We start from the raw sequence: 22,920 nt of genomic DNA on the forward strand, positions 1-22,920 counted from the left end.
CTTGGTCAAATTGATGTCATGTGTGTGGCTTAGTCTTAGTCATTCCTGCTGTACATTTGCTAATTATGTTTTTTAGTTATTGAATGTTATTGTTATTTAACCCAGAGAGTGGCTGGGTTTTAGGTGGGCCCATGTGCCACAAGGCTGTCTGAGTAGGTTCATAGTCACTGTGCTCAAGGGTCACAGTTTTTCACTCTTGAAAAAACACCTGTTTTGACAGCAAGTTTAAAAAGGAACGAGAATAAACACCTTTTCATCTACTTGTCTCTTCCAAAAAAATATATGTATAAATAAATAAATATATATATATGTGTATATATACCTCTTCTCATTCAGTATTTATCTTTACTTAATTTTATTTAATTTGTTTTCTATGTTGCAGATTAATATTAAACACATGACACAATCAAGGGACACATGGAATTTATTATGTAGTAAAATTAGAAATGATGTCCTCCATGATTCCCTGACCTAAACCAAACCGAGATGGTGATCTGGGATAAGCTGGAGCTTCACAGAGTGAGAGAAAAGCAACAAACTATTGTTCAGCACCTCCAGGAACTCCTTCAAGACACTGAGAAAACTATTTCCTCACGAAAACACTGAGAAAATAGTGTGCAGATCTGTCATCAAAGCTAAATGTGGTACTTAGAAGAATCTAAGGTGTAAAACATATTCTGGTCTATTTAACATGTTTTGTCTGTTTAAAATTTACAATATTTAATATTCAGTGTTTACAATATAAAAATCATAAAAAGAAAGAAAACACATTGAATAAGAAGAGGTGTGTCCAAACTTTTGAGTGATACTGTATGTCACTATATGAACACATACAGATGCAAGTATTTATGGACTCAAAAGCAGTTGTAGTGGGATGTTTTGAGGCAGTTGTGAGTGTAGTTCCAGTTATGCCTGTGCAAAAAAAAAAAGAAAATAGCATAAATTTAGACATTGTAAATAGTAATATGGCATTTTTAAGTCGAATGCAATAGAATACACTTTTTGTTTACAAAACAAAATTCCACATGTCCCTGTATAGCTTTATATATTATATAGCGAATATATTCAGTGTTAAATTTAAAGTGTAAAAAAATTATAATAAAAATAACACATTGAATGAGAAGAGGTGTGTTTAAACATGCAACGTTTGACTGGTACTGTCAACTGTTTGTCCTGTTTGTCCACTGCTGTCTTATCAGCTGGGATTAGACGTTAGTCCTATTTAATCTGTTAAATGGTGCTGTGGCGCCATCCAACGGTCAACACACACAGTTGCACACACAAAAAACGAAGAAACAGTTATTACAGCTCAACAAGCCGTCAGTAATAAGGGTGTTACCGCAGTTATACTCGGTTTTTCTATGACTGTTATAATATGTGTCTTTACTTCTGAGTCACCTGTGAGTGTGAGTCACTTTTCCATCTAATAAAAGAAGTACAAACAAAGAGTTTATAAATAAAGCAGGACGTGACGACAGGAGTTTGTATTTCTGCTGTGTGTGAGAGAGAGAAAGATAGAGTTGCCAGGTTCGCTGTTTTCCCGCTAAATTGCGCTTGTTCGAAATTCAGTCGTGGGTAAAAATGTAGGGGTGGCGGGTACGTTTTTTTTTAAAAACAATTAGCTTTTTTTATTTTAGATTTGACTGTGCAATGAAAGAAATGGCAAAAAGCTTTGCTAATTTAAACGTTATTTTTGTTACATATGACCCATGCTCAATTATAAAATTGAGTTGCAAATGAAGTTATTTAATTGAATTTAATTTGTTTATATAATATTTATACACGCGTTTTCATTTAAGTTTCATTTTTGCAGGATTTATCTCCCAAACATAACGAGATAAAGGACAGCATGAAAAGGATGCTGATTATGTTACTATTAATTGTTCTCGACTGGGATATAAAACTGTTAGAAAAGAAATAATAAAACACTAATGTCACAATATAAAGAATGACTTTAAGATAAATAGCAATACTGATAATAAATCCCTTGTAAACAAAATACCCTTATAAACAACTTACAAATTATGAGTTTCTCTGGAATAAATCAGGAGGAAGATGGATGATCACAAGCCATCAAACCAAATTGCTTGAATTTTTGCCAAGATGCATGAAAACGGAGTTTGGGCTGGATATTTTTGTTGGACCTGGCAACCCTGGAGAGAGCGAGCGAGAGAGAGACTCCTGAGTCTGTTGTTTCTCTCCGTCTCTGCTGTGATCAGTCCGGTGTAACCAGAGCACCTGGTTCCGGACTAAACCCAGTGCCAATGACCGTGTGTGAGCAGCACCGCGCACTCTGATGTAGTTAATGGTCTCTACTCTGATAAGGAATGGAGGTGGTGGACAGTCCTCTGAACCTCGTAAGTCACTGTTTATGGTCAGGTTAGCCTGCTTGCTAGCGAGCAAGCGGACTGCCTGAGGCTTATCCTGGCTAGCGTTAGCCGTGTAACGCCCTGAAATAAACCGGCGTTTATGGTTTATAATTCTGTACAACGACCTGACAGACTTCCAGAGAGTCTCAGCTTCCTGTCGGAGGACCTGTCATTATTTCTGACGGTTAAACTTCTACAGAAACCGTCTCGGGATTTGGAGCTAGCTAGCTTAGCGTAGCATGCTAGCTAGCACTGTTTTTCTGTGCTTGGTTGTCTTACTATATTGAGCTATTTAGCTAGCGTTAGCTTAGCTAAGTTAACTTAGCGTATTATCTTAAATGTACATTTAGCTAGGTTAGTTAGTGTGTTTATTTATTTCACGGTATATTTATCTTAACTGAAATTATGTGAATATTAAAATAAAAAATAAAAACTCACTTAGACAGTTAGCTAGTCAAATAAGAAATAGCTAGCTTTAGCTAATTAGTTGACTACCTAGATATCAAACTAGCTGGTTCTGTTAGCCTTATCTTATGTTGGACATTAGCCAATAATCAATAACAATCGTAGTCCTGTGAAAAGCCCTTAAGTTTCCTTCACTAAAATATATAATTAATAGTATTAGTAGTAGTATTTGTCACATTTTTAATACATGTAACGTTAGTGAGTGTAGCTAATGTTGTGTTGGTAGCAAAGGTAGTGACCTAAACCATGTTTAGATAGAGAGAGATATTCAAGGTAAAAGTCCTCACTCTATACCTCAACATGGGTAAAAGTTGAAAATTATTCGTCTTTAAATATACTTAAGGATTATAAATAAGCATAGCATGGTTTATTGTGACTAAGATAATCAAAGGAGTCATGTGTGACTAGCTAGCAACCTAGTTATGATTCTATTATATGTGGAGGCAACATCTCTCTAAGTGTCTAATCCATTAAAAGACATGTATATAGTACTAGATACTCAGACTTAAATAAAAGTATAGGTGTTATCTTAAATAAGTGACTTAAGTAGAAGCTCAAGTGTTGTTTAAGCTCCACACTTAAGTAGAATAACTAAAGTGTTCATTATTTGTTATAATCAAGTATTGCAAGTAGTTTATTCTATAATGTACTACTCACATACTGAAAGTAAAAGTAAAATGTTGTGTTATGTAGTTATTACAGAAAGCAGTGGACAGTTGAAAAGCAGAACAGGAACAGCACAGTTTCTTTTAAGTTTAACTTTATCTGGTGACAGTGTAGAGCATCTACCACTCTGACTTAAGTGATAATGTGGGTTCTAAATTATTCATAACCTTTTTTTAATTGTAATGAGTAACAATGCAGCGCATAAAAATGTATCAGAGTAAAAGTATTAAATTCATCAAAGATTTATAGTGAAGTGAAAGTGGAAGTAGGAGAAAAAAAGTAATGCTTCAGTAATAATCCAGTAGATACAGGTACAGCAGTTTAGTTGTTAAGTACATTAGTGAAATAGTTATACTTTTTTATACAGCAACAGAGACTATGCTGTTTGAAGGTTGTAGTGCCAGTCTTGATTCTCTGCCCTCTGCTCTTTTCAGGCCCATCAGCAGTGCAGAAAAGCAGACCGCTTTCTGGCTGCTGGGAAGTATGAAGAGGCCATCTCTTGCCATAGAAAGGCTGCAGGTTATATGCACATTGTTTATTCTTGTAACCAACCAAGAAACCAGAACTTCACCAGTTTTTTTAGGGGACAAAACTAAAGGCTAGGCAGTGTATCATAAATATTAATGTATTTGAAACTTTTTGAAATTGACCCAAAATATTAAAATGTCATGTCTGCTATGCAGGTTACCTTCTGTGTGTGAATTAATTTGAAGAAAACAAAATTGGCATTAATTGTTCTTGTGCTAATTATGTTGTAGAAACATTGTAATTAAAGGTAACAGCATAGTAACTTTATTTCTCCATTTGAAACAACATAATCTAGTGCAGAGTCAATCAAATACCACCAAAATGCAATTGGCATAAAATATATATAACACAGATTCAGAGGCAGGTCTGGACTATGTAAATATCCAGTGTGCTGTGTTTTTGGCTCTGTTTATTGTTGTAATAAATGGTGTATTATTTGATTATGTATGATTTGATGATTTAATCATTTTCATTAAGTCATGAATTATTATTTTCATTAATTCATAATCGTTAAGTAAGACATTCTTCTATTGTTGAGACTTCCTTCTGAAAAAGCATAATAAGTAAAATTAGTATGATACAATCCTAGTATGATATAATCCTAAATCAGTTTAACAAACTGGATCCTGTATCTGCTTCTAGCATGAATTTTAAACATATTTGATCTTTCAAGATCATCTAGTTTGTTTCTATCAACATAATAAGTGATTGGTGCTGATAAGTGATTTAAAACATATGTCAAACTAATTACATGCTCTGTGATTAATCTAAATTAATCACATCCATCACTTTTCGCCAAGAAAGTATTTTAAACTGTACAATTCAAATTAATTTTACCTGATATGAACCTTGCATCTGTAATCAGTGTGTTTCTGACCAAAGTTTCACATCTAAATCTAAGGTTTGGTAGTATAGCTTTTATTTGTGATATTGTGATGAATTAAATAAAATCAGAATGTTGGATGATCGTTACCTTTACCACCTTATCCCTAAATCCCAAACTCATCCCAAAACTACTGGATGGAGCATTTCTACTTCTTTATACCCTTCTAGCCAAAAGAGGCCCTATTATACTGTCAGTAGTTCTCTACAGAAACACAGTGATTTTTGTTTCTGTTTCATGTACAGTAGTAAAGTCTTTGTTTTGTGTAAGTATGAGAAAAGGTAACAAGTTTAACATGTTTTTCCATGTCTTAGAACTTCTGAAGGATGCAATGAAGCTCACAGAATGTGAACAGGTAGGCTTTACCTTTCTTTACTGCAATTTACTAAGAGTTTTACACACATGACCAATTTCTCCTGTTGTTTCTGGTGTTCTGGTGTTCTTACTAAATAATTAAAACAACATGGAGATGTAAAAAACATTGATAGGCTTCTCTGCATTAACCATAAATAACGCTTCTATCAAATGTTTTACTAGCCTGTACTTTGATGTGTTTGTGTTTTGAGTTATAGCTAAATTTTAAAGAGGCACACATGTCAGGAAGGATCATATCTAAAATGGAACAAAATGCAATAATTATTTAGGAGCACACTAGAAAAATAAAGCACATGGAGGACAGGTTGAGGAGGGTCACACCTATTGCCAGTAAACATCATTTCTTTACAACAACTTAACAACAGTGAGATTTTGGTGTGGGAAACCCAACACTGACCCCTAGTGTACATGTTGATATAATGCATAAATATTCAAAAAGGTTCAGGAAAAGGATCTGTATTTAGAATTAATAATCATTTTTGGTAGAATTGCTTTATATGTTTTTCTTTTTTTTCTTTTCATAAAACCCATGAAAAGGAAATAAAGGATTTTATTAAGAAAACTGCAGACCTGTAAAAAAGCTAGAAAAGTAAATGCATCTGTGTCTCCAAGACTCCAAGATTCCACAACTGACACTGTTCCCAATGTAAATATATGTGGCTAAAATCTTATGAAAATACAATCCAGATACTAGTCACATGACGTGACCAGGTGTAAACGAGGTTTAAAATTTCAATCTTGCCGTCAATTTTTTTTTTTTTTTTTTCGTGAACTGATGTCTTATGTTATCAATGAACTTGCTGCTCTGTTGGAAGCAGAAAGCAAAAATATCAGTACATACTAATATTCGCTCAGTTTATTGATGTAATAAGAGATGTTGAGACTTCATTTCGGAAAAACAAAATCTCAAGAGGTTTTCATTATCTTGTCTGATTTTCTATAAATTCAATGGCTCAACAGTTAGCTTCTCTGATTTTGATTTGTGTCAGAAAGGTTCGGTAGAAGATGTCTAGGTCTGCTGGAATTTTTAGCACAAAAGTCTCTAGAGTTTACTCTAAATAGTGTAAAAAAAAAAAAAAAAAACTCAGTCTGATTGTGATGAACAGAATAGCATCTTAAAATGCACCACATTTCAAAGCTTTAGACAGATGGGCAACAGCAGCAGAGAATAAGGTTGATTTCCAGCTCTGTCAACTCAACTAAGAACAGAATGCTGAGGCGGCAGTGGGCGCATCTCCAAACCTGTACAGTAGAAGACTGGGAAAAATGCTTAGTATTATCAATCTGGATTTCTGGTGAGACACACAGATGGTAGTGTCAGACTTTTGTGAATCCATGATCCTAACCTGCCTACTCCAGGCTGGTGTCGGTGGTGTAATAATGTGAGAAAGGTATTCTTGGCACGCTTGAGCTATAAATACCTATCAAGCGTTGCTTTAATGTTGTTTACCTATTGTTGTTGACTGTGTGCATTTCTTTTATTGCCACATCTCAAACTGGTTTCAGGAATAGGATGATTAGTTTAGTGTTTTTTAGTGACTTTATTCATAGTCCATACTCATAGCTTATCTAATTAGTTCATCATTAAAATTAAACAGGTGAGCTGCTGAAGAACCTTAACAAACCCATAACGTGTCTTCTGACCTTTCAATTGCTTTGCTGACTAACAGCACATTCTGACTATTGACTGCTGTATTAATTTTATTAAAAAAATACTTTTGTTAATGATTTTTTTCTCATCACTTCAGTAAAGTACTCTAAACGTATCTTGTGTACGCCTGTTAAGGCTCGCCTGTCTCTGGAGCTGCAGAGGGACAGTCATGTGAAGCAGCAGCGACTGATCGAGGAGAGGTGGAAGCGGTCCAGGCGAGAGGGCAAGCCAAGAATTCTCCAGACCACCCTGTCCTCAGAGCAGCCCCCTCACCTCCAGCCCGGTGCCTCTGCTTCTCCTGGCCTAGCTGCCAGTTCAGACCGTGAACGTGAGTACGACACTTGGCTGTACCTGCTGAAGAACAAGAGCCCCCACCAGGAGCCGTGCCCCGGCAGCAAGGCCCACAAAGACGACAAGACGCGGCTGGAGGAACAGCAGACCACCATTGATGACTTGCGGCGTTTGGTGGACCGGCTGGTGGGTGAGAATGAGCAGCTCACTCGGGACAACGAAAGGTTGCGGGCGGAAAACTCCCGGCTGCGCAAAGAGCCATACGCTGATGCTGACTTTGTGGAGAAGTCGGAGCTTTGGGTGCTGCCGCACGCGGCCGAGGAGCGCAAGGCTAAGGACATTCCCATCCCGCACCTGCCGCCACTAGAGATGCCTCAGGAGATCCCTCTGGAGGACCTGCCTGCTCTGGAGCTGCCTGAGGACATCCAGCAGGAGCTTCAAGAGCTGCTAGATGGAGAGAAGCTCTAGGCACCTGCCCGTTCACTTGCCAAAGGGAGACGATCGTGCTGTCTGTCAGAAGTTTGCAGACAGGGAAATTTAGTGAATTTCTGGCCTGCACAGTGGCATAGCTCTAGATGGCATAAATGGCTTGTGTTAAGCCATCAGATGCTTTATTGTTTTTTTTTGTTTGTTTTTTTTTCTCTCTCTTTAATGATCCCCCTCCTTTCCCTTCCAAGGTACTGCAGCTATTTGATATAAGATGAAACAAACTAAAAACATTATGAACTCATTTTGCAAGACTTGTGCCTTTTTAAATATTTCTATGGTGTAATTAAGTCCTATGAGATAAAAGAAAAAAAGGGACTGATGACTGATGACAAGAATATATGTTGCTTTGTGGAAGCTTGATTGTAAAAAAAAAAAAAAGTGCTGGAAGCGCTCGACTGATTTGTTCAGACTGGCATTCGTCAGGAATAAACTAGGGGCTTTCAGAGACCCCCTGTTTAAAATGCAAAAGATATTTTTTTCTCCCCACACAGACACAGACAGTGAGCACTGTGAACTACATCAGAAAGTGTGTGTGTGTTAGAATGAGATACAGAGTGTGTGTGATTGCGTGTTTGTGTGGTTTCCTGACTTGTTGCAAATTGTGAAAATTGTAAACGTGGAGTTTCATTGCCTCTGTTTGTGTCCTGTCATTTCCAGTGTCCACCTGAGAAACAGCTACAGGATGATTTTTTTCAGTAGTCTGTCCTGTGGAGACCAGTGTCTTAAAGCTGGACGTCTTCTGTGCAGTTATAGTCTTAGTTATGAATTTGACACACACATTTTATCCAGCTTCACACAAAACCTGCTTGTGAAGAATTTCCCCACCACAAAAAATGTTGTGTTGATTTCTGGAACCAATAAAAACAAATTGACAAACAACCATCTACCAACTAACCAATCAAGCAATAACATGATACAGTCTCCAGTTACGCAAGGAAGCGCAGTCATTCATCATAAAGGGGGCTTTCCAATGCATTTTTTTGTCCGTGTGTCTTTATTGTAACTTAGTCATTTTGTGGCGTTTTGGAATCGCAGTAGCTGCACAAATCTCTAGTCTCAGTTCCACAGCCACGTCGAAATGGAAATGGAAGAAACTGAAGCCTTTCCCAACTGTCCAAGTCAGGATATTTGCGAACTATCTCAAACATAAAGTTGTTTTAATATAATATATATAAATATTTTGTTTGTTTTTTGTTTTTCTGATGCCTAATTTGTACTGTAATCAATCAACAATTGATTGTTTTGATCACACAGTTAATATTTTTCAGGTAACTGTGTGTTTTTACTTTGAATATGCAGGATGAGTGAGTGCATACACAATCACACAGCATATAACAATGTCAGGTTACGCTACATCACACTAATCGAGAGTAATTTAACTAGTGCCACATGCGAGAGAGAACAAGGAGTGCTTCATGTTTAGTTTTATTTTATTTTTTTAATGTGATGCAGAGATGATCTGAAATGAATCATATTTGTGTCACGAAGAGGGAACCAAATCCACTTTTTTTAATTTAATGTTGAAATTGAATTCTTGGTTTACAGCAGTAATCAGGGTGCATCTGAATTGTTTTCTCTTCCATTTTGTTTGTTTCTGTGTGATGTAAAAATCTTCAAGAATCATATGATGAAAGTGTAACTTTTTTGTTTCATGCATGAATGGCAGTTGTAGCTATAAGTATATGATGGATAAGATATTAAAATGAGGATTTATGTCACGGCTCACATGTATGCTTGCTTTTATTTTGTATTTTATAGTATTGTTATGATCTAGTGAGTGGGTCTGCAATCTGGGAAAATCAGCCTGCACATTTTGTAGGCATTACCTAACTGCTCCCTCTAGTGTTGTATCAGTATATGACACTTTGTGGCTTGAAGATTTCATGATTTTCACTGATTTTGATCTAGACTGAGCATTTTTTCAGAACGCCTATATTGGTAGTATGTTATATAAATGTGATACAGTATCTGCATTCACATGTGTTGTTATTAGGATAACATGGAGTGTATTTGAGATTTGGGAAAATTCACTGGAATTTAACAAAAGTACACAGGTAAATATTTCCAAATTGAAAAGGTGAGTTTCATCAACAGAGGAATTGCACACACATTTTCAGCACAACTAAAATAACAACTGAATAAATGGCTGAATGGGTGTAATAACTTTGTACAATTGTGAATAGTAATATTGTGGTTAATTAAATAAGTGCAGGTATGTTATTATGTAACTTCAGCAAATTAACACAAGTTCTGCTCTAAAATGGCAATATGTATATTACAACTTTAAATATAACCTAAAACATTAAATAATTAGCAAAAAAATCAGATTCCTTGAGTAATATGACCTTCTGAACTGACATTCCACCAGGGGGCAGAAAACATGTATCTCATGTTCGTAATTAAATTTTATGTAATAATTATTTGCGGTAACTAATTATTTGATTCTATCACCAACTATTTCACCGGTCCCAAAAACTTAGCTTGTAGTTGTTAGGTGTGTTTCCTGTAAAGGGTCTGAAAAATATGCAAAATGTCTCTTGAAAAGAGTACGTAGTGCAATAAGAGAACATATTAAATATCATAAAGAACCATGTTTGCAAAAGAGATGAGTGAATGTGAGAAATGATTTAAACTTTAACAACCTTTTTTACTTGATATACAGTTTGTTACCAATTCAGCAAATAAGCCTTGATTTAAAAAATATATATATATAAGTAACCTGTATTTGTGTGTAATGTGAACGAATTTGTCCTTGAATCGCCTCACATGCGTACATTGATACGTGGATAAACTCTGCCTTCTTCACCAACAACAAAAAACGTCATAATTAAGAGACGACTCGTAGCTTTATGTGGTGGCTACGAGTGGTGACTTCTATTAATTAGCCATTTTTGTTACCCATGCACTACACCAATAATAACTGACTACCCCACTCCCATTTTAAAAGGTGGGAGAACCCTGCACCACAATAAAACTAATCTAATCTAATGAGGCAGAGATTGACGTCAAAAATACACTTTTATTGACAATTAAAACAAAAACAAATAACCCCCTTTTTTCTGAATGGATTGACATTGACAATTGTACTCTGAAGTGCTTGTTTAACCAGTTCGAGATTTAATACAGCCAAAAACGTAGCACATGCGTAAAAGCAACAAGACGCATGAATTCCAATTTGACCGTTCACATACATGTTGCATGTCCATGGATCGGATTTGCATTTGCAAGTTACTCAAATCTGATTAAAAAAAAATTGATTTGGCACGTTCACACTATGAAACTATGAAAAAAATCATATCTGAGCCACATTGAGCAAAACAAACAGATTTGAGTCACTTCAGCCTGGTAATGCGAACGCAGCCTTAATGCCATAACATGCTAAATGTATTAATATTTACCTATAATATGCTGACATATGCTTATTCCTAAAAAATGCAACAAAAACAAACCACATGTTGAGTTTTTCTTTTTATTATTAATTTTAAATAGTGGCATTACCTGCATGTACTAAATGCAGTCAGTTTGGGTTTGATATCATTACCAGCAAATGCCCCTGTGGCCCCGCCCCTAGAGCCGCCAGTGAAGAGTAGGAACCGCAGCGCGACGGTGAGCATTTATACCCCCGGCCTGCAGGGGGAGCCTCGGAAAAAAACAGCCAGATGAAAGAACGGTGTGTTAATGATGTGATTGTTTGGGTCAGGTGTGCTAAGAGCGGAGAACGCTAACAGCAGGGCGGCGGGTCTCCGGTAACAGCGCTGAGACACACTGCCTCCAGAAGTGGCACAATAAATAACAGAGGAACTGGGGTAAGACCTTTTTCAGTAAGAATATTCAGTGACTTAACAGGCGCTTTAAAAAATACCGCAGCACGACCAGCAGGAGATTAACTAAACGGCTAAACTGAGACAACACGGGTAAATTCATAGGTGGAGCGAGGGGTGGGTTCATAGGCGGTGCCTGGGAGGTGTGCCCCCGGATAGCCGTAGCTCCCTCACAGCACCCTCAAGAAGGTTCTGGTGTTTTGGGTCATTGCTGGAGGTGAAACTAGCTTCTAGTTCCAATCTGTTTAACAGTTCAAACACTTTAATTACATATTTTAAACCCGCACACATATACTGTTTTATTGTGTAAATAATACCATAGCATATAACTAAATACATTGCCAAAACAAACCGGTTACTTTAACCCTCTATTGCATGAATTATGGTTTTATGGGAGAAAAAAAAATACACTATGTAAATGAACACACTGCACGCGGTCCCCCATAGTATTCAATTGTTTCTCTAGCGGTAGAGCCGCGGAGCAGAGCGGAACGCGGTGCGTTTTCCCGCCCGTGTTAGTGTTTTCCCGTAAATTTCACGTATTATATTAAAATTTATTTATTTATTTAACTTTACTTTATTAAGTTTATTAAGGGTTGATAAATACTGCTTTACTTCTGTTCATGTGTAGTTCACAGTAAGATCACAGTAAGACCACATGTCCTGAGTAAATAGAGGGATTCACACAAATACAAATGTTTTTTTTTCTGCATTTTTTTTAATGCAATTGTATTTTTGAGCAACTATACAGCAATTTAGTCAATAGTGTGACAATGTTTAAGCAAGTTAGTGAGAAGTATAAGAAAGAATGTTGCAAAAGAAACACTGCTTAAGTTTTAGATCTGTGTTGTGAATGTTGTAAAATTAATTTATTATAATAGTTCAGGGCTAGTTTTAGGGTTTGTTAGAATTTGTTTAAATCTGAAGTATTGTGGTGTAATATGTATTTTAGAAGGGGTAGAAGAGATGGTTGAGCTGAAGAAAGAGAAAATGTGGAGAGGACTGAAATTAACTGAGCTGATCAGGAGTGGACTGATTAAAAGAAAGAAGCATTAATAAAAGATTTTTAATTTGGTAGGCCCCTAAGGACTAATATTTACTGATGGAATATATCTGGTCCATGTGTTTTTGGTAAAAGCTCATAATACTATTTTTAGGTCACCAACAGTCATTTAGTTTGTGCACCCTTTCAATTTTAAATCCATTAAATAAATAAATATATCATAAAAGAGTCCATTCCTGCCAAAAAAAGTTAAGGTTTTTAAATTGATTGTATTAAAAAATTAACATATGTAGCAATGTCCACGACATTTCAGTGTCCACAAAGGTAGACCTATCAGATTCTAATAATCTAATTGTAGTCTGTAAGTGGTTCACATGTGGTTATTTTAGATTTTTTGTAAACCTGTCTTAAAATGAAAGGGATACGGAACCTCTGTTGGGCTAGTGGGATGGCTTTAAGCGGGCGGCGGAAAAATTTCCTTTATTTTTAAATCCAAAACTTAACAGGTATGGTGTAAGCACCTTTACTTGTCTGTTCCAACCAGGTTAGCAATTCACACATTTTAATTAAATGTTTTATATATTCTGATACGATTTCTAGAACAAAATGTTAAAATGTAAGTTCTGAAATTGTTGTTGCCAATTAAAATTTTAAGTCATTTTTCTCACAATAAGTAAACGTGAATGAGCTGCTCACTGAATTTATCTGATTTAATTTTGAAGGTGCTGCTTGTAGTCACTAACCTGGACCAAGAACAGCCAGAGAATGGAGATGCAGAAGTGAACAAGCAGCTCAAACATTGCTGAAAAAAGGACAAGAAGTCTAATAGTAAGTGTGTGACACGTTTTTTTTTTTTATAAATGTACTGCATTTGAGGCACACATTATCATTCCTCATTATTAGTGATGCTCTATCAGACTGTTGTAACAGGTTTTTAAATAGGTTTTAAGTAATCAGTTTCACTCCTCATTTGAAGTGGTCTCTTATTTTTTTTTCAAAGCTGTGTACAGTACAGGCAAAAGGTTTGGACAAACCTTCTCTTTTTCAATGCGTTTTCTTTATTTTCATGACTATTTATATTGTAGATTTTCACTGAAGGCATCAAAACTATGAATCATCACATGTGGAGTTGTACTTACCAAAAAAGGTGAAATTATTAAAAAAATAATAATTATATTCTAGTTTCTTCAAAATAGCCACCCTTTACTCTGATAACTGCTTTGCACACTCTTGGCATTCTCTCAATGAGCTTTAAGAGGTAGAGTCACCTGAAATAGTTTTCCAACAGTCTTGAAGTAGTTCCCAGAGGTGTTTTAGCACTTGTTGCCCCTTTGCCTTCACTCGAATGGGGTTCGGGTCCGGTGAGGACCAGGCCAGGTCGTTTTTTGTTAAGTACATAAAACTCCACATGTGTTCATTCATAGTTTTGATGCCTTCAGTGAGAATCTACAATATAAATAGTCATGAAAATAAAGAAAACACATTGAATGAGAAGGTGTGTCCAAACTTTTGGCCTGTACTGTATATTAGAAATTAAATTAGTGAACTGTGAATACTACTCTTTCCTTTACATTTAATTAATATTTAACTTTATTTTTACAAATAGTAAGCAGCAACCTTCAACCTTTCATGCAGCTTTTGTATTAAACACAGCCCAAACATAACATTCTAGTATTTCAGTAACGAAAATGTAAAATATGAAAATCACATTAAAACAGTAATTATATGAACCTCTCAGCCCTATTACAAAGTATTATTTAGGCTCCACAGAATGATTTGGCTCCTCAGAGTGAGCTACTAACATGTTTTGAGTAAAGAATGTAACGTTTAAGTATTCTATTTTCTCAGATGGTTTAAGAAATAGTTCCTATAGCTGCTGTATTTTAAATAATAATGGAATTACATCAGTAGTGATTAGTGGGGGTGATGTTTGGATGGGTGGTGCTTGGCACTGCTCTGCTAAATGTCCCTGTGGGGCTGGGCCTGTGTGTGATATTAAAGGCTGTGTTATTCTTCAGTACTGTGTAGTGGTGGTGTGTTCAGCAGCAGCAGCAGTCACGAGCGAGGCAGGCTAATTAAAGCTGGAGTTAGACGTTCCCAGGGACCTTTAGCTCATCACTCGGCTGCTCCTGCTTTTCTCTGTTTCTCTCAGAGCACGAGAGGCAGATCAAGCACAGTCAGTCACATGTGCACCAGGAGCTTAAGCCTTTGATGTTCAGGGCCCATTAGCAAGACCGGCCGGTACACACTCCTCTGCAGCGGTGCAGGAGCTCAGAGCGGGGCCCAGCCTGCCAGCGTGGACTGTTAAACAGAGAGAGAGAGAGAGACATACAAAGAACTTCTTTCTCTCTTTCTCGCTCCCTCTGTACCTAAGCTCCTCACTACCTGTAATAATCCAATCTGTCATCAAGTCTGAGATAAACACACCATACACTGATAACTGTTAGCTCTTAAAATCAATATACACTCACTGTTAACACACACAACATCCATGATTACCTGAGTAATAAATACATGCTGAAATTCCCAACAAATATCTAATACATAATTCTGGGGGTAGACTGATGGTGATATTGAGGTTATTCAGTTAATATGCTGATCATTTCTTGTCAGTGTGAAGTGTTGTATGGGTGTGCAGTGCCACATGGTGTGGATGTAATTATCTGTGGTGTTCTGGGTGCAGTGTCGGCAGATTTCAGAATTGGTGAATCACGTTTCTTCACATCTTTTGTCTGGTGTAGTGAGTTCTGTGAAAGACTTTATATTGTATAAGCTGTAGATTAGTGCTTGTGATCATGAGGAAGTTCTGTCTTCCTCATGTATCTATATACTCAAATCAGCACAGGGATAATGGATGGGTCTTCTTTCCATTGTTTAATTGGCAGTGTTGTAATTTTTGGGTCTGGTTTTGGTATTAATTTGTACATTTTATGTAAAGGTTTTTGGAAAAGATGTGTTAATAAAATCCATAATTGCAGATGGTAAATGTATTTAGTACATTTTTTTATTATTTAGTAGTAGCGATTTTAGCTGGTGGAATTTCTAGGAAATTAATATTTACAATGCCGAAATTCTAAATAAGATATAAAAGAGATAACATGGTGTTATTGGGGAATATATATTCAAGATGATAATTTTAGTTTTATGTTTGATCTTCTATTATTTTATTAATTTCTGAGGTTTAATTTTTGCAGTGGTATAATTTCTGCGTTTGTATTAAGATATTTAGGAAGGTATTGTATCCAACTTCTTAATTTTGGTATTGTGACACTACATCCAGGTTCTGCTTGGGATCCGATTATCTTATGTATGGGGGTTTTGAGGTTAGCAGTTCATTGTACCTCACCCACATTGCTGAGCACTTTATTAAACACACTGGAGGCTACAGCTGCTCCTGGGTAGATCTTTTATTTGCTTATTAACACTAGCTTCAGTGGGCATGGATTCCTGTGTAGGTACCGCGTTGTATTCCGCACGTGTTGCCGCTCTGCTGGACGCTGGTCAGTTGTTGTTGCGTTGTGCTGCTGCTGACGCCGAGCGTCTCCTGCTGATAATAGGCGGAGTTTTCTAAAACTCGTTACGTCCGCGACCGGTGTTTTGTAGTTTTGAGTCTCTACAGCCTCTGTAGTTCTGTATCTGTCTCTCAGTCTCAGAATAAAGCTCTGATTCTGATCTTCCTCTTATTCTCTCTATATGAGTGTAGGGAAGTAATGTACAGCTGAGGATGTTGACTAATTACTAATATCAGTCTCTCGCGCGTGTTTATAGTTGTTTGGACTACAGTTTCTCTCTGGTCGCGTGAGTTCATGTCATGCGTTTTCTGCCGCGGTAACGCTTGCCGCGAGGTCAAAGTTAAAACCAAGCGACGCACCGCTCTATCGCTTTAGAAACAATTGAATCATATAGGGGTCAGCGCACCGCGCCGCACCTACCGCGTGCAGTGTGTAAACACCTTAAGATGCTGGTCCATGTTCTCATGATTGCTTCAATGTAGCCAACTCTTCTTAAAAACACCAACAATCACAATGTTTGATTAAAAACTTTTGAATCAAAATATATGCTAGGTTAAACAGAAATTGAATAAAAATGAACCAAAAACGGCAACTGTTTTCAGCAGAACATACATTTTCTAGGGGCACTAGTCATCTGATGCTTAATTGTTTCCTTTAGTTTTATAAACTTCAGATCAACAGTCATTAGTTTAACATAATGATTGTATATAAGCCTAAACAGTGCAGCTTTTTTTAACCCTCCTGCTATCCTCCAATTTACACCCTATATTCTCTGGCTCAATATGATCCCAGCAATTTAAACCTCCAAAAATGATTATAATTCCAGATAATTAAACATGTTAGCAAAGTTCACTTAACGTTACCATTTTTTATGTTTATTTGACAAATTAGCAGTGGTTTATTACTATTATATAAGTCTTATAAGTATTGTGTTGTTAAGTCAGGGCCTAAACTGAAGGTAAGTTTAGAGAACGATAAAACTGAATGTAATAGTAAACTTGACATTATTACCACACAAATATGTGTGTAATTTTTATATTTCTTATGTTTTACGCCAATAAAACAGCCTAATAAAACAGACATTGAAGTTGATATATATTTAAAACATCTTATGTTTTACTTATTGTCTTTATCAAATTAGGAGAAGACGGTAAATATGAATCACAAACCTAACGTCAACCCTTTTTTTTACAGGCTTTAAACATTAAATGGGGTCAAATTGAAGCCAAAGATAATAGGTTAAAAAGTGAAAACTCTGCAGGCCTCTGCTGTCTGGTAATGTCAGTAATATGTATCTGCACACATCCCAATATGTTTTAATAACAAAACTGCCAAATGTAAATCTTGTTACTCCACTAAACGCCTGTATCTTTAGTGTCTAATTCCAGTTGTTAGTTTCCCCAGTGCTAATATTCACAATTTTGTTTTATTCTACTGTTTAATTTTTTATTCTGCTGTTGTGGCCCAGTAGAAACCAAACATGTACTTTGTCAGGGCAGTTCTCCAGTGTCCACAGCCTTAGTGAACTTTATAATAATGATTAATTATATCCGTAAATATTAGTATAAATTATAGATTTTAAAATGGCCTTTGTATTTAAACAAATCTAGTAATTAGGTGTGATTTAAATAAGAGATTCTAGTTGCTAAATTGTGAAAAAGAATGTAAATTGCCAATATTGTCAGACAACCTTGTATATATTTTTTTTGTCTCTCATTTTTACATATTTTTTCTTAAAATTATGTAAAAATACCAGGATGAATGGACAAAAACCAGACTAAACTTGGAACAAACACTTTTTACACTGACTTCCATAGACTTTTTTTTTACTAATAGTACACACTGTTACTTAGACCTGGGTGCAAATAGCTTGTGCCTATTATTATTATTATTATTATTATTATTATTATTATTATTATTATTATTATTGCTGTTATTCCACAGTATAAAGGGCACCAGCCAGTCATTTGATAAATCCATTTTAATGGAAAATGTAAAACCCTTTGAACTTCAATGTACAAAGCATGTAACACTTGCACTTTTAAAATTTTGAAATTGAAGCAAGCCATGTTTTTAAAAAAATACATCAGTGAATGTATATATGTATATATTTACACAGCATAGTAAGTCTTTCATTTTTTTTATCATTATCAACTTCAAAACTTCACCATAGTAAATCTTAACAAAAAAAAGAGAAAAAAGAAACAAGAACATTTTTCTTAAATAAATTACAACTTTTTTGTAAATGTCTCCATTTTACAGTGAATACTTCTTAATAAAATGCTGAAGTGTGTTATTCATTTAGGCTTTACATAATATAACTTTACAATGTTTACAATAGTTTGGCAGTTAAAACTTTTTTTTTTCTTTTTAAAGATATGGCATGAGGACTGCAATTTCAGCAACGATTCCCAAAGTACAGGCAATAGCTGGTGTTCGGATCCTCTCTCACAGTAACCGTCTCAAATGTAGTGAGCTGCGTTAGGATCCTGTACGATTAGCAAACTGTACAAGTCACATTTACATTTGATCTAGAACATAGCGTAGAACTCCTAAAAAATAAATACATCATTTCACTGAAACAATATACAGTATGAAAGCAAAAAAAGAAGGAAACGACAAAAACGAAGGAAACAAACTGACAAAGACAAACAAATACTAGAGTGTGAACAGCAGTGCTGTAGCTTGCAGATGATCTGTTGTTATTCCTCTGTAAAATCACAGTAATCCTGATGCGTGGGGGCGATACTGCTGTGGTGTCAGTAACATAAATAGCATTTCCTGTCTTTCTCTCAGGCGTCTGCTCTGAAAGTCTGCTTGGCACTGGAGGTTTGTGATGTGGAGATTAGTGTGCATATTTGGGGTTAAGTGATGAAGGCGTTCCAACGGCAACGAGGGGTCCAAGGTCATGAGTTGGAGCCTTCGTCCCCCGGCCCCTCTGCACTGCACCGCTTTAATGTTCCCACAGCATCCTTTACACAGTGGTAAAAGATGTTCTTGACCTGAGAGAAAGGGAGAGAGAGAGTGAGAGTGAGAAGGGAAGATGACGGAGAATGTGTGTGAGAGAGAGAGTGTCTGTGACATTATGGATGACGGCCAGACTGTGACTCATGTTCCTGAAATAGGCTGAACAGACTGCTAAAAGGAAATAGGGGTGAAAATACTAAATGACACAGCAGCTCGTTAATGGACGTCATGCACTTAGCGCAGAGCCTCCCGCCGCTGAAAAACAGCTATTAGCAGTGTGTACTGCGTCTGGACTACTGACACTCTAATGACTTACACAAGCTCAGCTGTTACAGGTGGAAACTACTCACCACAACAGCTTACATAAACCACTGTGCTGTTTTACTGCATTAGAAAACCCAGTACATAAACTTCAAAAAAGAAAAACAGATTAAAAAAAATGGGTTGTTTCCCCTTGCACTGCTTTATATATAAAAATCACTTTAAAATAAGAGAGACAGCTTTAGAAACAAATAAGAGAGCACTTCAGTATCTGAATCAGTTTCTCTGATTTTACTATTTGTAATGTTTGAGTAAAATGACCATTGTTTTATTCAAGAAACTACAAACAACATTTCTCCCAAATTCTTAATAAAATAGTCATTTAGAGCATTTATTTGCAGGAAATGAGACTTGGCTGAAATAACAAAAAAGATGCAGAACTTTGAGACCTCAACTAATGCAAAGAAAACAAGTTAATATTCATGAAGTTTTAAGAGTTCAGTAATCAATATTTGGTGAAATATACTTGATTTTTTTTTTATCAAAGTTTTCATGCATCCTACACACTGCTTTTGGATAACTTTATGCCACTCCTGGAAGAAGTGATTAGACAAACATTCACCCCTTCACAGCAATAAGTCTGTGTGAATAGATCTTAATCAGGTTCGAACTTCTGGACACTGTAATTTTGTGTAGATTAATTTATACAGCAATGGACAGCTGTTTGTCCATGAGTCTGTGTTAACCTACACGGCAAGATGTTGCAGTCTGTAATAATCACCAACCCCTTATCAATCAATCAAACACATTAATAACACTGTTTTGCATTTTATTGTAGATCCTCTACAGGGACAGGAGTGCATGCTGATGATATGAAGGAGTTCAGGAAGCCCCTCAGCTCCTCTTCAGCTGAAGGAGGGATGTGAGGAGCCTCTTACCTGTAGCTTATCTTCATAGTTGATTTCTTCTTTGGAGGAGCGGAGCTCCTGGGTTAAGTGGAAGGAGTGCACCACGTGCTCCGGAGACACAAAGTCATTGATGACCTGCACACAGCTGTGCAGATTCTGCACCTGTAGAGAACACAAACAGCGGGTGAGTCTGACACTGTTCTACAACACCACACCTCCCATATTCACTGCACTCTGTAGTGCCACTGAATTCTTAATTAATGCACCTAAACCAATATGACGCATGACATTTTAGCTAGTTTAGAACAGAGTTAAGCAGGTTGCTTTGAAAAGACTTGTCCCTATACACTCTCTTAAATGTATTATTTTACAGTAAATACTTACAATCAGACCCATACATTTTTTGGAGAGTGACACAAGGTTGAACGTAATCCAAGTAATTCAAGATCAAGTAATAAAAAAAATAGTTAATTGGATTTATTTTTATATAGATTTTGTATTAGGATACTAGTGTCTTATTTTTGTGTTCATTACAGACTGGACCATAAGTCAGGTCTGAAGGGGTTAAAAAATCTGCACCATTAAGTTTTGGATTTACATGGTGTTTACTTCACATCTTTATTTTTAATAAATTTTAGGGCAGATTTATTGGCTAGTTGCAAATAAAAAATCTGATTATTGTCTGACTCGTATAGTTGGAGTTTTACATGATCTGATAATGTTCATGTTAACACTTTAATCGGGTTACTGACAATGTTGTGCTGTAATTGGATTATAAAGAACATGTAAATGCATTTGTAAATGTAAATGACAGCTGTAAGTATATGAACAGTCTTACATTAATGTGTTATTGTGACATGATGCTAATTTTGCAGCTCTATTCCCATACATTAGAGTGGGGATCATTTTGAACTTCTAAAGTGTTTAATTTAGATTCAATTCATTTGTATTCTTTACTTTTTGCTGTTATTTACACTATACATGACCAGAAGAATGTAAGAGTGTTCTGTGAGGAAGTTGAAGTTGTGGTGATTCTGACCTGGTGCAGGGCTCCAGCGGGGATGAGGACAGAGTCTCCCAGAAACTGAACGATGGTCCAGCCCTGAACACCGTGCTCCTCCAGCAGCCGCCGACGCAGCTTTCGGCTCAGGTACCAGCCCGGCTCCCTGATTGGATCATGCTCTGGTGGGATGTCCACACCCTGCTCCTTAGCAATCTGCAAGACAGTAACTAGGTAAGTGCAGGTCCAGAGTCTTGTCCAAGTGCATAGTAGTATGATACACATTTAACAAAGTCTGATAAGTCCCCTTTATTCATATCAGATGTGTGTGGGCTGTAAGGGCGTTTAAGCTTCCATCTGCTGTGTAATTGGTGTGTGTAAATGCAAGGTCAGGCTGAGGACAGCTCTGAGAGCCGTTCTGTTAATTCAGCCGTTCTTCTGCATCACAGCATCCATCCAAGAGCCTCACAGAGCAGAACACTCAGTTCAAGAGAGGGAAGGTAATTAAATGTACCCTATAAAACCCCCTCAGGAGAAATACACTGTTTTATAAGGACATCCACCACACACACACACAGAGAAGTAAGGAGGCAGAAGTAAAGGAGAGAATAAAGAGAGGAGACAGAAAAGGACTAAGTAAAGAGGGAGTAACAGAGGGAAGGAGGGAGTGAAAGAAAGAAGAGAGGAGAGCAGAAGAGATATAGAGCGAGAGAAAGAGGGGAAAGAGAGGTAGAGGAGGGAGATGGGGAGATAAAGTAAGGGCGAGAAGAGCAGTATAAGTAGCAAGACAGAAATAAAGAAGAGGCAAGAGAGCAGAAGGGATACAGAGTGAGAGAACAAGAGGAGGGAGAGGTAGAGCATCAGGGAGAGAAAGTCAGAGAGGGAAGGAAGGAGGTACAGTGACTCGCAAAATTATTAATCGTTCCCTTAAACTTCCACATTTTGTCACCTTACATCTACAAACTTTATGTATTTTACCAAGATCTTAAATTATAGACCAACACAAAGTATCACACAATTGTGAAGTGGAAAGAAAATGATACATCGTTTTAAAAATTTCTATCAAATAAAAATCTGAAAAATGTGACATGCATAAGTATTCATCCCCCTCACATCAATACTTAGTAGAGCCACCTTTCACCGCAATTACAGCTGCAGTCTTTTAGGGTACGTCAGTACCAGCTTTGTGCAGACTGAGATTTTCCTCCGTACTTCTTTTATAAAATAACTAAAGCTCAGCCAGGTTGGATGGAGAGTGTCTGTAAACAGCAATTTCTCCACATCTATACCTCTGACCAGTCTGGTGAGTCACTTGGTTTTTATGATGCAGTTTGCTCATTACTGTTCTCTAACAAACCACTGAGTCATTCACAGAACAGCTGTATTATACTGAGACTAAATTACACAGAGCTGCATTCAGTGATTCAGTAATTCAGTGATTTCTAAAGGAAGTTGATGGTACTGGATTTTATTTGGGGGTTCAGAGGTTGAATACTTTTGCACACCACACTTTTCAGATTTGTATATGATTTAATAATGTAAAAACCCTGTATCATTTTCGTTACACTTCACAATTACATGCTACTTTATGTGGGTCTACAAATTAAAACCTAAATAAAATAGTTTGTGGTTGTACGGTGTAAGGATAAAATGTGAAGAAGTTCAAGTACTTTTGTAAGCCACTGTATAAGAAGCATGACAGAGGGAGCAGGAAGGATGCAGAGCGAGAAA

At 36.6% G+C, this 22,920-nt stretch overlaps 2 protein-coding genes and 1 long non-coding RNA gene across 5 annotated transcripts in view; 2 read left to right on the forward strand and 1 right to left on the reverse strand.

Annotated features, from left to right (window-relative positions):
- The window catches only part of nrbf2b (nuclear receptor binding factor 2b), a 119,278-nt gene extending 109,839 nt beyond the window's left edge, over positions 1 to 9,439 (forward strand). Inside the window, exons 1-4 of one of the 2 annotated variants that reach the window (XM_007255120.4) lie at positions 2,154 to 2,357; positions 3,935 to 4,019; positions 5,226 to 5,266; positions 7,073 to 9,439. In XM_007255120.4, coding sequence (XP_007255182.2) covers positions 2,328 to 2,357; positions 3,935 to 4,019; positions 5,226 to 5,266; positions 7,073 to 7,696 — 780 coding nt within the window. In that variant the 5' untranslated portion in view covers positions 2,154 to 2,327 and the 3' untranslated portion in view covers positions 7,697 to 9,439. Of the gene's footprint in view, positions 1 to 2,153; positions 2,358 to 3,934; positions 4,020 to 5,225; positions 5,267 to 7,072 lie in introns of those variants that run through there. The other variant, XM_007255119.4, reaches the window with a different exon arrangement.
- A 1,973-nt stretch (positions 9,440 to 11,412) lies between these two features.
- On the forward strand, positions 11,413 to 20,220 carry LOC111192379 (uncharacterized). Its single transcript, XR_002649884.2, has 3 exons — positions 11,413 to 11,523; positions 13,264 to 13,369; positions 20,120 to 20,220. It is a non-coding gene; the product is annotated as an uncharacterized LOC111192379 (long non-coding RNA).
- jmjd1cb (jumonji domain containing 1Cb) overlaps positions 18,361 to 22,920 on the reverse strand; it is a 172,049-nt gene continuing 167,489 nt past the window's right edge. For both annotated transcript variants that reach the window (XM_049464844.1, XM_049464843.1), the window contains 3 exons: positions 21,229 to 21,405; positions 20,220 to 20,351; positions 18,361 to 19,055 (listed from right to left, as the gene is read on the reverse strand). In XM_049464844.1, coding sequence (XP_049320801.1) covers positions 18,960 to 19,055; positions 20,220 to 20,351; positions 21,229 to 21,405 — 405 coding nt within the window. In that variant the 3' untranslated portion in view covers positions 18,361 to 18,959. The remainder of the gene's footprint in view (positions 19,056 to 20,219; positions 20,352 to 21,228; positions 21,406 to 22,920) is intronic.

The sequence above is a fragment of the Astyanax mexicanus genome, chromosome 15 (genome assembly GCF_023375975.1).
Source record: "Astyanax mexicanus isolate ESR-SI-001 chromosome 15, AstMex3_surface, whole genome shotgun sequence".
Lineage (NCBI taxonomy): Eukaryota > Metazoa > Chordata > Actinopteri > Characiformes > Acestrorhamphidae > Astyanax > Astyanax mexicanus.